The sequence below is a fragment of the Natator depressus genome, chromosome 15, assembly GCF_965152275.1.
Source record: "Natator depressus isolate rNatDep1 chromosome 15, rNatDep2.hap1, whole genome shotgun sequence".
Classification (NCBI taxonomy): domain Eukaryota; kingdom Metazoa; phylum Chordata; order Testudines; family Cheloniidae; genus Natator; species Natator depressus.
This window is the reverse complement of record NC_134248.1, coordinates 6,179,598-6,194,920: the sequence shown is the minus strand read 5'-3', so window position 1 is coordinate 6,194,920 and position 15,323 is coordinate 6,179,598. Positions and strand designations below refer to the sequence as shown.

The following is a 15,323-nucleotide window of genomic DNA, read 5'->3' as shown; positions in this document are numbered from 1 at the left end:
ACCTGATGATTACCTGTTCTGTTCATTCCCTCTGGGGCACCTGGCATTGGCCACTGTCAGAAGACAGGATACTGGGCTAGACAGACGTTTGGTCTGACCCAGTATGGCCGTTCTTATGTAACAACTTCGTTCCATTTAATCATCTCACAAGGAAAGAGCCAATTCTCAATAGTTAAGTTCAAGCTTATGTTCTGTTTAACTTGTATATAACAGTCAGTTCGGTGATCCACATTGCAAACAGGACAAAAAAAACCTAACCCAGATTAAACACAAGCTCCCACTCAGAGACAGAGCTAGCTTTACATCAGTAGGGCATTCTTATCTAGGCCTGACGCAAAACAAACTTGCAGAATGAAAAAAGAGCCAAATTTTGTCTTTTGGTAACTAACCAATTCAAGTTTCAGAGTAGCAGCCATGTTAGTCTGTATTCGCAAAAAGAAAAGGAGTACTTGTGGCACCTTAGAGACTAACCAATTTATTTGAGCATAAGCGTTCGTGAGCTACAGCTCATTTCATCGGATGCAATTCAAGACATTCTTGGGCAGCTAAGCCCTCTTATTCAGATAGCAAACTCTAGCCTGAAGCTGCTAATTTGGATAAACTATCTGAGTGCTATTTAAGTTATGTCTACTTCATTTCAAGGACATCATCAACATGGCAATTGGTCAAGACAGCAACAAGAATAATTCTTCGATCTGAAGGGCTTAGCCTACTGTATGTGCCATAATCAGACAGACAATGTATTAACTCAGTGAACTTCCATTATAAACATGAGTTCACATTAGACTTGAATGAGGTTGAATGATTTGCTCAAGATCACACAGTGAGTCTGGCACAGTTAGGAACAGAACCTAAATCTCCCAAGTCCTCATCTTTTTTTCTAACGGTAAGGAGACACTCCCATTTAGAGAATCAACCCTGCAACCATGAAACTTCACAAATGCAGTTTTCTATATTTAATAATGATCATGATTTAAAAGTCCACGTTACCAATTTACACATCAAAGGGTTACTCCCCTGTTCACAAGCCCTTGATGAGCAATTTCAAACACAGGGTGGATACTTCTACCACAACACTGAATAGCAGGCCTCACCTGGAGGTAGATTGCTGCCTCTTGGTAGTTCATTTCCCAGTTGTGTCTGGCAGATCTTTGCTGAGAATGGTAGTCCCCTGTTGCTGGGCTAGACACATCGTTAACAAGGTCATAGCTGCCTCCATCTGTATCCGTAGGACAGGGCAGAGAGAGAGAAAGAGAGAGGTATGTACAATTAAGTAGGCCCAGTTTGATCAGAGAGAATGCACCAGCCTTTTCTGGAACACAAGCAGGTCAAGTATCATGTAATAAGACAAGTGACAAGCATCAAGTGACACCTGAATACCAAGTGACAATGTAGACACTGGCTAATCGATTCTTCACAAGAAGCAGCTTTCAAAAACTAGCATGTTATGATCAGCACTCTTGAACTCAGCAGTTAAGAACTTCTGAATGTTTGAACATGAGCATCTTATAATAGGACACGCTGGATTCTCTCAAAACAGAGTCACCTGCCCATTTAACATAATAAGAAGGTCTCTTGGTTCATGATATTAATGCTTTCAGGTTCATACCTCTACCATCAAGAGCAACAAATTAAGAGGAGATGACAAACTTCTGAAAACCTCTTTGGGGGCATGCAACCCAGAAAAAAAACAAAAAACAAAAATACCGCAAAACTTTCTTTTTAGACCGAATACTAGGGAAGACTCAGGAAGAGTAATGGGTTACAGCAAGCAACAGAAACTAAATCAATATACTTAACATTATAGACAGCATTATATTTTCAGAGTGCTCTGTAGTCATTAATTCATCTGCACAACACTCCTGCAATACAAGTAAATATCAATATCCCCATCTTACAGCCTAAGAGAGAAAGTTAATTGTCTATCTTCATGTCCTAGGTTACTTAAACTTTTGGGGTCCTTTTAATCTCTAAAGAACCACAGAAACGAAGAGTGCTCTATCATTTGTTTAAGATTCCGTAGACAAAAATCCTTGTATAAAAAAAAGGGTATTAGGGATAACTGCAATATTTTCCCCCAACTCAAATCCTAAAAAGCAAGGAAACTAGTTATGGGACACTACACAGCAAACTTCCTATGACAGTGACATTGTCAGTGGGCATGTGTGAAAACCAAATATTTGCTGACATTGAGGTTGTAACTGCACTACCACAAAGACAATACCCCCACGTCCAAAAGGATCATTATCCCGGTTTTACAGATGGGAACAGAAGCACAGAGAGGCTAAAACTTAATTTTTCAAAAGTAATCAGTGATTGCAGATGTCCAGGTGAATGGTGGCTACTCAGTCAATACTTTTTGAAAATTAGGTTCCTTTAAGGTTTGGATACTCAAAACAAGAGATACCAAAAATTCACGTCACCTTTTTTAAACGTTAGGCCTAAATAACTCACCCAAGGTCATACAGGAAGGCCGTGGCAAAACAAAGACATGAACCCAGTTCTTCCGAGTTCCAGTCCTATGCTTTAACTACAAGGTCATTCTTCCTCCTTGGTAGTTTTCTTACAGAGGTACACATAAAAATAGTTTTGAGAGTCTCAGCATGGGAAGTAGAAGGATTTTCCTCTACAAAAGCCCCAGTCCTGTTGTTTCAAAGTTGCTATGCAGCAGTTCTTAATCTCTGTGTTATGAGTAGGGCCCTACCAAATTCACGGCTGTGGAAAAAGCGTCACGGACTGTGAAATCAGACCTCCCCTGTGAAATCTAGCTATTGTAAGGGAGGGACAGGGCTGGGGTGTGTGCCAAGTGAGGGTTCCTACCATGCCCCCTGCTCCAGCTGCTAGTCCCCTCTGGGCTGGAAAGGGATGGGACTTACTCTTCCCCTGCACAGCCACTCTGGGGAGGAGATCAGACCCACCTCTGGATACCTACCCAAGCTGCAGGAAGTTGCCGGAAGTGGGTTTGATCTTCCCAGTGCTGCTGGGAGTGCCCCAGCCAGGGGCTCCTAGCTGCTAATCCCAGCCGGGCTGGGGAGGGACAGGACTTGCTCTTCCCCAGCATGGCCGCACTTTGAGGGAGATCAGACCCATCCCCAGGTACTTCCTGAAGCTGCAGAAAGCTCTGGGATTAGGCAGCAGCCCAAGAGGTTGCCAGAGGTGTAGGTAGGTCTGATCTCCTCCAGAGAGCGGCCATGCAGGGGAAGAGCAAGTCCTGTCCCAACTCACCCTAGCTGGGGCTAGCAGCTAGGAACTCTTGGCTGGGGTGCTTCCAGCACGGGGGAGATCAGACCCACTTAAACCTCCAGCAACTTCCTGTGGCCGCAGGAAACTCCGGGGGGGGGCTGCCTTGAGATTCCACATCTGAATGCAGCAGAGAAGTGATGGTGGCAATCCCGCGACCCCCCTACAACAGCTTTTGGACACCCTCCACCCCATGACCCTCTTTTGGGTCAGGACCCCCATGGTTACAATACCCTGAAATTTCAGATGTAAGCATCTTAAACCATGCAATTAACTAATTTTCAAATCCTATGGCCATGAAATTGACCAGAAGAGACTGTGAATTATGAGACCTTATCTGGGGGTAGGGGGAAACTGTGACTGTGCTTTCATTTCTTCTCTCCTTGCTATAACGTTCATGCAGATTTGCTGAGGCACTTTGCAGCAAGGTCCTTCTCATATGCCAGAATAACCCCATAAACTGAAGATTCAGTTCCTGTAGTACCCCTCTGGAAGCACCAGGGTAGACCTGACAAATATTCTGGAGCACACCAAGGAGAAGTCATTGAAAGTAGCTGCCTGTAAGGATATGGCATGCAAGGGACTGACAGCCCTTGTGTCAATGCAGCATGACAACTGCATTCTAACCCGGAATCAAATGAACATAAACACAGCTGCAGAGTGACCATAAAGAGCTTTGGATCCCAGACTTCAAAGTGATCTAAACATGCAATGTTCAGTCAGTCAGTCTATTCTTTTTCTTTTTCAAGATGTGGATGAATTTGGTGACTATTTAATCCTCTCCTCCACTGAAGCCTCTATGAATGCAATGCTACAGAATGCTGAAGCCCAAAGTCTTCTATTTATCCGCATAACAGGTGCAGCATTTTTTTAAATGAAAGATTATAATCTGCAAAAATTTCGGAAAGACCTTTAAATGTGGGATCTGGTTAATTATTATTTTTAAAAGGATTGTGCATGCATATTTCAAGGAGATGTGAACTCCCTTATGTAAATTTTAGGCTGACAGCAGAAGCCTCCAAGTATCTTGGTCAGAGAGAATGTTTAGTGGAATTACAGAGGGACCATGGTTTCATCAGTATATGCTCACCTCTCACCACATATACATTTTTCAGTCAATATAAAAAACTTTATATTTTCAAATCCTCAGCCCAAACAAAGCAAAGACCTCATTGGGAACTCTGCCCAGCATAAGGTCCAAACTTCATCCCATGACCCAAATGAATGAAGGGTTTTTTCCCCAGTTACACCCACCCACCCCTCTCTCTTGGAGCACAGACTAAAATGGAAATTTCAAGCCCAGAATGGTGAAATGTTTAGAAAAGTTATTAGCATGCAAAGGAAACAGAATTATAATGACAGGTTTCAGAGTAGCAGCCGTGTTAGTCTGTATCCGCAAAAAGAACAGGAGGACTTGTGGCACCTTAGAGACTAAAAAATTTATTTGAGCATAAGCTTTTGCGGACTAAAACCCACTTCATCGGATGCATGCAGTGGAAAATACAGTAGGAAGATCATATCTTATATATATATATATATACACACACACACACACACACACACACACACAGAGAACATGAAATAATGGGTGTTATCCTACGCACTATAACGAGAGTGATCAGTTAAAGTGAGCTATTACCAACAGGAGAGAGAAAAAAAAAACCTTTTGTAGTGATAATCAAGATGGGCCACTTCAGCAGTTGACAAGAATGTGTGAGGAACAGTGTGGGTGGGGGGGAAATACACAAAGTAAAACTATTTCCCCATGTTTAATGACACATCCACTCCCAGTCTTTATTCAAGCCTAAATTAATGGTGTCCAGTTTGCAAATTAATTCCAATTCAGCAGTCTCTCGCTGGAGCCTGTTTTTGAAGTTTGTTTGTTGAAGAATTGCAAATTTTAGGTCTGTAATTGAGTGACCAGGAGACTGAAGTGTTCTCCGACTGGTTTTTGAATGTTATAATTCTTATTGTCTGATTTGTGTCCATTTATTCTTTTACGTAGAGACTGTCCAGTTTGGCCAATGTACATGGCAGAGGGGCATTGCTGGCACATGATGGCATATATCACATTGGTAGATGTGCAGGTGAATGAGCCCCTGATAGTGTGGCTGATGTGATTAGATCCTATAATGGTGTCCCCTGAATAGATATGTGGACACAGTTGGCAAGGGGCTTTGTTGCAAGGATAGGTTCCTGGCTCGGAGAACACTTCAATCTCCCTGGTCACTCGATTACAGACCTAAAAGTCGCATTATTACAACAAAAAACTTCAAAAACAGACTCCAGCAAGAGACTGCTGAATTGGAATTAATTTGCAAACTGGACACCATTAAATTAGGCTTGAGTAAAGACCGAGTGGATGTGTCATTACACAAAGTAAAACTATTTCCCCATGTTTATTTCCCACCCCCACCCCCTTCCTCACATGTTCTTGTCAACTGCTGGAAATGGCCCATCTTGATCACTACAAAAAGGTTTTCTCCCCCCCCCCCCCCCCTTGCTGGTAATAGCTCACCTTAACTGATCACTCTCGTTATAGTGCGTAGGATAACACCCATAGTTTCATGTTCTCTGTGTATATCTTCCTACTGTATTTTCCACTGCACGCATCCGATGAAGTGGGTTTTAGTCCACGAAAGCTTATGCTCAAATAAATTTGTTGGTTAGTCTCTAAGGTGCCACAAGTACTCCTTTTCTTTTTGAGAATTATAATTCTCAAAAAGAACAGGAGTACTTGTGGCACCTTAGAGACTAACCAATTTATTTGAGCATAACCTTTCGTGAGCTACAGCTCACTTCATCAGATGCATACTGTGGAAAGTGTAGAAGATCTTTTTATACACACAAAGCATGAAAAAAATACCTCCCCCCACTCCACTCTCCTGCTGGTAATAACTTATCTAAAGTGACCACTCTCCTTACAATATATATGATAATCAAGGTGGGCCATTTCCTGCACAAAAACCTAGTTTGTTACCTTAACTACACACAGTTTGTAACTGGCACCTACTACTTCTGCATTTCTTAAGTGTTTAAATTCATAATCCTAACCGTGCATTAATATAGGTCTTTGCTAAATATATTATTATAGGTTTCAGAGTAACAGCCGTGTTAGTCTGTATTCGCAAAAAGAAAAGGAGTACTTGTGGCACCTTAGAGTCTAACCAATTTATTTGAGCATGAGCTTTCGTGAGCTACAGCTCAATAATTTGCTTAACACCTGTGAGGACAAAATTTCTGAAAATATATCCTTCCAACAAAATATTAACAGAAGTGGAAACTCAAAAATGAACTTAACACATTAGCAATAAACGTCCATTTTACCTAAGGCAGGATGTTAGGAATAAAAAGGGACCTCTGAGAAGCTGTAAAAATTGACCTGGAACTGAGGGTAGTGGGTGAGCTGCGGGAATCCTCTTAACTGCTGGTATCAACTGGCTGAGGGGACATGGCTACTTTCTGAAGACAGGTAAATTAATACCGTTCTTATTTGCCACCATTGTGAAATATCACCAGGACACGTGGGCCAACTGCAGTTTGGGCTTGTGTCCAGGTGCCTCATCCACTCAGTCAGACTTGTTCAGTTTGATGCAAGTCCTAAAACGACTGGAAGGCTTTCAAAATATCAGAACTGATTTATTTCATTTCTCTTTTTCAAAAATATTTCACCACCACCAAAACTTGGTAATACCCACAACATTTATGAGCATCAAAACTTAAGGTCAGATCAATTTAGCCACAGGTTTATAGCATTAGAAGCTTTTCTTTTAATCTCTAAAATAATGCTTTTTGAAAGAGAAACCTTTCCTTTAATGGAATCACACCAACATTTTGAATGGAAAGAAAAGGCAGCACTTGGGTAAACAAAAACTTTTCCAACATTTCATACACAAGATGCTCACTGCTGAAATACAAATGAGATGTTCCTGGGGGAACAAGTGCAAATACCACAACAGGTCTCAGAGCTATGAGTCAGAAACAAAAACTTTGGAGACTGCTATGGATTCTCTCTGCCCAAACAAACATCTCCATGCTAGTCTCACATAGACTGGAAAACTGATTAGTGAAGTGTCCCATTGCAGAACTCCATTTACTCTATCTGTTTATTCCCACTGGGTTCCAGAAGGTTGATCTAGAATCCAAAGGCACTAGTATCATCTGGCTAAAATAATAATAAATTTAAAATGTGACTCTCTGACCCTTGCTTGGCAGTCATCCAGGTAAGCTTATTTCCTCAGCTGCTCCCCCGATAACAATGACACAGACTAATGCAACTCTTCACTCTGCTCAGATCATGCTGTGGAACAGCCCCAAAGGCATTTACCATTCGTGTCAGGCTCAGTCAGATAAGAGGATCTCTCCACGGAACTCTAGCAATTTTCTGAGTGGATAGCGGCTGCCTCCACCACTGCATGTCAGCCTTTGCCTCAAGATGCAGATGCAGGATATTTGGAGATGGAAGTAGGCAGATGGAGAAGAGTCAAACAACTTAAGTTCTCCCCTCTGTTGTCTGAAAGTTTCTTTTCACCTTCAGAGCTTACTCAAGGTTTTAACAAAAGCTAAACAAACTAGATTCCCTTTTACTTTCTGCAAAACAAAACCCACAAATAAAACAACTTGTTCCCATGTGGAAAGTGGCTCAAGGCCTCAGTTAAAAGTTCATCCCCGCCATACCAGAAACAGGATGCTTTGATTTTTCAGAAGGCTTAGCCACTGGATGAAGAGTTTCTAAAATTAATTCTAAATTATAAAGCAATGACTCATTTGCACTTTCCCCTTCTTTTCTTGGCACACATCAGAATCTGCTCACCCCCACAAGCGTACTTTCTGCAAAGTGCTGAGTGATCAATGTAAAGAACCCCCTCTCCCAACCAAAAACATTTGCAATTTTTTTGTGAAGTTCATAGTACAAAGGGGGCAAAGAAATAAACCAGCTGAACTTCTCACACAGATGGTAATATTTCCTCCACACTGATGTAACTTATCACAGACGTTCCCTTAATAAATAAATAAATAAAAGCCAGCTGGCCTGCTTACACAAGGCATCCAGAATGATACTGCAGGGATTCCAACATTTTCATTCACCAGAGCACAGCATGCTCCAGTGTAAATAGCTTCCATATGCCATCATTAAAAATAAAAAAAATTAGAGAGAAAGGAGGGACACAAATAAGAAAACTTTCCTCATGCCAAACAGCTCCTTTTATTAAACAACGTTCCCTGCCACGAGAGAAAGAAAACTATTGGTCAGCAGTGTAAGCAACTTCTGCCACTGAGATTTGGGCAAGAGGTACGCTGCTTTCAGAAATGGATCAATGCCAGCACAAGGCCATGTGTAAACCAGCAGTAAGTATGCTGGTCCATATGACAGAACCAGGAGTGGAGCAATGAACAAGGAAGTCCCCCTGTGGGTTGGGACAAATCTCCTTCCCCATTCTGGATTTCAATCCAAGTTGATATCAATTTGGCAAAAGTCTTCAACTGCATTTCTTTGATGTAAGGTGGTTTGTTTTTCTCTAAACCCCTCCTCCCCACAATGAGCAAACTGATAAATATAAAGTTATAATACAAACCATACAGAGTCTCTCTCATATTTCCCCAGAGCTCCATGCCTGGCTTCTGCTTACCACTTCCCCTGTGATTCTCTCTTTTCTGAGTGTAATACACCATTTAAGGTGTTGAAGCAAAATAGCCTTAGCTGCTTCTAGTTAGCTCCCCAGCTAACTACAAACCCTGGCTATGAATTAAGGCCACTCAGTAAGGCAGGGGTCAGCAACCTTTCAGAAGTGGTGTGCCGAGTTTTAATTTATTCACTTTAATTTAAGGTTTCGCGTGCCAGTAATACATTTTAACATTTTTTAGAAGTCTATATATAACTAAAATATTGTTGTATGTAAAGTAAACAAGGTTTTCAAAATGTTTAAGAAGCTTCATTTAAAATTAAATTAAAATGCTGATCTTACGCTGCCGGCCCGCTCAGCCCGCTGCCAGCCTGGGGTTCCGTTCACCTAGGCCGGCAGCAGGCTGAGCGGGGCCTGTGGCCGGGACCCCGGCTGACAAGGGGCCGGCAGCCAGAACCCCAGACCGGCAGCGGGCTGAGTGGCTCAGCCCTCTGCCACTCAGCCCGCTGCCAGTTTCGGGTTCCGTTCACCGGCCCCTGCCAGCCAGGGTCCCGGCTGCCGGCCCCACTCAGCCCACTGCCGGTCTGGGATCCTGGCCCTGCCCACATAGAATAGGTACCTACCTTCTCCCTGGTTCTAGCCCATTCTCTTCCTCTCTCTCTGCACTGAGCTGAGGGTGGGAGTGCACTGAGCACAGGGCTGGGGGTGAAGGAACAGGCTGGGGGGTTGGGGTGTAGGGTCTGGCCAGGAGCTAGAATGAGGGAGGGGGCTCAGGGTTGGGGCAGGAGGTTTGGGTGTGGAGTGCTTACCTGGGCAGCTCCCATTTGGTGCAAGGGGGAATGTGGGGGGTGGTGGTGGTGCTGGAGCTCCCGTTTGGTGCTCAGGGTGGGGGTGGGAATGTGCAAGGTCCAAGAGTCAGGGCATGGGGTGTGGGGGGGCTGGGTATGTGAGGGGATGCAGGAGTGAGGGCAGAGGGCTGGGGGCATGTGAGGGGGTGCAGGAGTCAGGGCATGGGGTGTGGGGAGCTGGGTATGTGTGTGGGTGCTGGAGTGAGGGTTGGAGTCGTGAGGGGTGCAAGGCAAGAGGCTGGGGTGTGTGTGAAGGGGGTGCAGGAGTCAGGGCAGAGGGCTGGGGGTGTGGGCTAGGGTCGTGGGGGTGCTCCCAGCCCCCTGCCTAGAGCAGCTCACAGGCAGGGGGCTGGAGGCGATATGCCCTGATTCCAACCCCGCTCCCCAAGTCCCCATCCATACCTCATCTCCGCCTCCTCCCCAGAGCAGTGAGTGTGCTGGGGCTCCGCTTCTCCCCCTCCATCGCAAGGGCCATCAGTTGATTGGCAGCAGGGAAGGAGAGGAGGAGGGGCAGGAACCCAGCACGCTGAGGGAAGGGGCTGGGGGCAGAGAAGAGCGGGCCGGGGCAGGCAGGATTTTTAATGGCACGCTGCTGCCTGCCAGGGTCCTGGCCGACGGCCCCGCTCAGCCCGCTGCCGGCCTGGGTTCGGCAGCGGGCTAGGCGGGGCCAGCTGCTGGGACCCGGGAGGCAGCAGCGTGCCATTACAAATCGGCTCGTGTGCCACAGGTTGCCGACCCCTGTCCTAGGGGCACCACTGAGGTGTGCCTTAACAGGGCTTTTGATTGCTATCTAACCTACCATTTTCCGTACATATGCCCACTTAAAAATTCCATTCAATCTGAGGTTTATCTTCCGTGTTTGCATTGTTACCATTTGCCAGTGCTCAGTTATCTACTTTGGCCCACCATTCCTCCATCATGTTGGAATATCTGATTGTCTAAATCAACTGCTGACAGATCAGGAGTGCTTCACTGAGGGAGGGCAGCATCCAGCAGCACTAAATGACAGGCACTCAAGTAGGGAAACAATTCCAGAAACACCTGAATTTTCTTCTCTATCTTGGATCCCTTGCAGTCAGGCACAAAGACAGCACTGGCTGTTCCGATGGGCGATCTCCTTGCGGCTAAGGACAAAGTTCAGACATCCTGGCTAATGCTGTTGGCTCTACTGGTGGCCTTACCTCCCCTGATGGCCTGGTAAGGATGGATGTGGTTGCATTAGGCAGGCTTCATTCATTTCCTTCAGAGAGAGGTCAGAGACAGTTCTTCTCTGAAAGCCCTTACCAGTAGAGGGATCAGCACTATTGGTCCTTCTGTTCAAGCACATGTGAACTCACTGGAAGGATACTGCAAGAAAGTATGGGACTGTAGTGGATTAACATCCTTCTTAAATTCAAAACAGTACAGATGCCCTTCTACCCCAAAGCCTGAAGTAGAGACCTGAATAAAATAAGAGTTCAATCCAGGAAAAAACAGAGGTGATGGCTGTTGAAAGGAAGACGCATCCTGAAGAAGCATCAGGAGTGATGAAGTATGAAGAAGTCTACCTTCCAAATGCCAACACTGATCTTGATGGACTTATCTCTGCTCCTGGACTCTCCGGTTAAGAGACTGCACCCGCTCTTCTCAGATTTTGACTGAGTCATGATAGTCTATACTTCTGACATTTCATGACTAGTCTCACCCTGTGGGAGATAAACACTGAAACCCACCTGGAAAGCACTGCCAATTTGACATTTAGTTGACCATCGTATAGGTAGTGTGGGCCAATGAGAGCACAACTCACCAGTGCTTCACATGTTTGACTGCCAGTTAAATTTTACGTCTAATTTCAAGATTTTGGACCTCATATTTAAAGCTCTGCATATACTAGAGCCCCAACAGTGCAGAAATGGCCTATTGCACACATCCTCTTTCCCACTCATTGTGGCAACTGTATTTAACAGGAATGCTGCGTGTGGCTGATGGTACCCAGCTCCAAACGGGTAAGACCCACGAAGGTAAAAGTCACTCTCAACAGAGATCAAGCTGAACCCAAACCCTGCTACCTACAGGGAACATATCAGTGCTCTCATACCACTGTCCTGCAGGCTCGCTCTCTCATACCAGATGACGGAGGAACAATCATGGCTGGGCACTATGGGAAGCAAGTCACCTGGGTTTTTTTTTTTATTGGTTTGGTTTTTTGAGCCAGTGGCTTTGTTACTGGGAGGCAGGGGATGAGAGCCATGTGAGAAGACCTGATGTACTTTAAATTCATATGTTGGTACCTGAATCCTATGGGTTGAGCACCTTAAATAATAAGTGCAATAAGCATGCATGGCATCCCTCTGGAGCAGGGATTTTATTTTATTTTTTTTAAAGTCTCCAGAGTAGCCTGAACAGCTTACTATTATAATTTCAGTGCCCAGAACATACAGTGTGTCCCCAATGACAGTCACTGTCATGCCACTCTGTTTCAAGAGAAATAATAGGTTGACTTGAAAGGTTAGCCTGATATGCAGACAGTGTGTCATTAAAAAGAATGGTTGGTTTCAGCCAATCACAATTGTTAGCAGCCACAAAGTATGCAAATCCCTGCTCTCTCATTAGCTACTCCCCACACCCTCTACAGACAACAAAATAATAGTCACCTCAGTGTCTCTTTTAATGCAGCTGTCTCAAAAATATTTAAATTTTCAGATATTTTAGCATAAAACAACTGGATGATACTTCCTGTTAACAACTGTAACCAGGACTATAAAGCAGCCTCGCCTTCTGCCTCAGTATTTAGTCCACAGTACAATTACCTCAACATGAGGCAGTCTCAAGTTAACATCCAAACGACTGGATTATGAAAATTTTAAATGGGAGTTGAATACACATGCTGAAGGATTAACAGACCCCCTCCCCAGCATGGAAAGCTATTTTAAATATATTATCACCTCTTTTATAAACCATGCTGCCTAACTCCTCATTTCACACAACACAAACAGAAACTGCGCTGTTTGACTAGATACGTCTATGGTATCTGTGGTAACGTTTGTGCTACACACACTTAAAATATTGGTATGCTAACATTAACATGTTTAGGGAACCAAAGACAATTCTCATTTTTGGTACAACAGTGTTCGTAGTGCACTATTGCAGTAGGAGATACCACGTTATCTGATGTACACATTACATCTTAATATTAAATTAACAGTTTAATGACTTGTAAACAATTTCAAATGATGAAAAATGTAAGAAAGATCCTCTTACAAACCACCTCCTATCCAAACCAGTTTCCCTGTGGCAAGTACAGTGCATTTTCACATGAAAAAATAACGGAAAGGACAGCATAAAAAAGCAAAGATGAAAATAAAAACTTAACCAAGCAACCTCAGTTATTGCATTAAGATGGGGTTCTCAAACTGAGGTTTGGGACCCCTCAGAGGGTTGAGGTTATTACATGGGAGGTTGCGAGCTGCCAGCCTCCACCTCAAACCCCACTTTGCATCCAGCATTTATAATGGTGTTAAATAGATAAAAATGTTTGGTTTTTTTAATTTATAAGAGGGAGGGGGCCCTTAGAGGCTTGCTGTGTGAAAGGGGTCACTAGTACAAAAGTTTGAGAACCACTGCATTAAGACACGTACACCCCCCTTATGCATCTGTGCTGTTTGTTGCCTCATTTTGCGTGCTGCACTGATGCTTATTAATACAGAATCCCAACTTGTTGCCTGCTCCCTCACTCTCTCTCTCTCTGAGTCACTCTGTGGTTTGTCCCTTGTAATTTTGCTGACTGCCCAGTTTTGATCCCAGGAAAATCTGATCACTGTTGAATTTTCAGACACACACCCCCTAGATTCACAGGAGCCATGCGAGGCATACAGAAACGCTTTCCCTTTTTCATTTAGCTGGTCCAAAACACCTCTGGAAATCCTGAAGAGTCCTAAACTAGACTACTACTATCCCCAGGCATCATTAGCTGAACTCTGACTGATGCTTCACTATGACAGAAGCTGCTCCATGGACCAATTAGAAGCTTTCTATGGACCATTGGTATACACATATTACAGTTTGAGAGCCACCGAGTTCATTCATAGTTGGTATATAAAGTATGAAGGAGAGAAAGCATTTCTGTATGCCCCGCATGGCTCCTGTGAATCTAGGGTGTGTGTGTGTCTGAAAATTCAACAGTGATCCGATTTTCCTGGGATCAAAACTGGGCAGTCAGCAAAATTATAGGAGACAATTTATGAAAGGCTGCATCCCATTAAAAAAAAAATAGGTTACTTATCACCAGTAGCTCTCGCTTTCCATCTGTATTGCCTTCACAGAGCCACACTGGAAGAGTCACATACCTAGCCCTTTTCCACAGAACCTTTTCCAGTTTGGCATTCAATTCCTTCAATTCCAAATCCAGAGGCTTTCTGGATGTAACATCACACAGGAGATTAACTACTATAAGAAGGGGCAGATTTCAATACTCTTACATCCAAAGTCTGATGATGAAGTACCTGCTCCTTTCTGCGCTGCTCCAGTTGCTGAAGTCATGTTTTAATTCAGGGGATTCTGACTAGCAAAATACATAGCCCCACTTATTTCTACATGTTGGGGCGCAAAAAACACAAACTAGATCCTTTTTGCATATATTTAAAATCCCAAACTACTGTAAGTTTCAGATCCTTTATTTTGTCCATAACAGATCAAAATCAATCCTGCAAAAAGGAGAGCCCTCAAACCACAATAAAAAATAAATTAGTCTCCACAAAGTGATTTTGATGGTCATTTTGTCTGTTCTTTCAAATGGTAGTATGCTTATGTAATCCTATTAGGCCTCTGATACCAGATCATAAATACATACATAAATTCTTACAACTGACTAATCTTAACTCCTGAGGTGAAGGCAGGGTTTGCAAATTTGTTTCCAACAGGGGAAAAAAAAAAAAAAATCCAACTTAAGTTGTAAGATCCATGTTTCCAAGACTACGACTTAAGCATATAGCTAACCTACCGAATTCAGTAGGAGAAAGGCAAGCTCCCTCTAACGGTGCAAATGCAGAAGGGTCAGTCAAAGAATGCATGAACAGAGTTTTTAATAGGCGTCAGACAGGAATCCAGAAAGACCATATCTGAATCCCCTAACTACTGTATGTCTTTAATACAGTAAGTTAAAATGAATGTTAGATATTCTCTCCAGTTGTGTTGCTCACTTCTAATGTAATGCTTTCAGATGTCAGCACTGACTATTTCTTAAGATGAAATCAGAAAGAGGTAATCCAAAACTGGCAATGAAAAAAGAAATGTAAAAAAATAGAGACTGGAAAAATCTGAAATTTGAAAATTTTGTGCGGAAATCTGCATTAATCAGTAAAAACTGAATCCAGAAGAACCTGTTTATGAATGATCTCTTTGCTAGTGAAACTCAATTTTACAAAGCATGCCCCTCTGCCATGTACATTGGTCAAACTGGACAGTCTCTATGTAAAAGAATAAATGGACACAAATCAGATGTCAAGAATTATAACATTCAAAAACCAGTCAGAGAACACTTCAATCTCTTGGTCACTTGATTACAGACCTAAAAGTTGCAATTCTTCAACAAAAAACTTCAAAAACAGACTCCAACAAGAGACTGCTGAATTGG

The 15,323-nt window shown here is 43.3% G+C and overlaps 1 protein-coding gene across 1 annotated transcript in view; it reads right to left on the bottom strand.

The window, feature by feature from the left end:
* TPCN1 (two pore segment channel 1) overlaps positions 1-15,323 on the bottom strand; it is a 69,002-nt gene that overhangs the window by 38,183 nt on the left and 15,496 nt on the right. Inside the window, exon 3 of the mRNA XM_074972384.1 lies at positions 1,095-1,219. Within this exon, the coding sequence (XP_074828485.1) occupies positions 1,095-1,219 (125 nt within the window). The remainder of the gene's footprint in view (positions 1-1,094; positions 1,220-15,323) is intronic.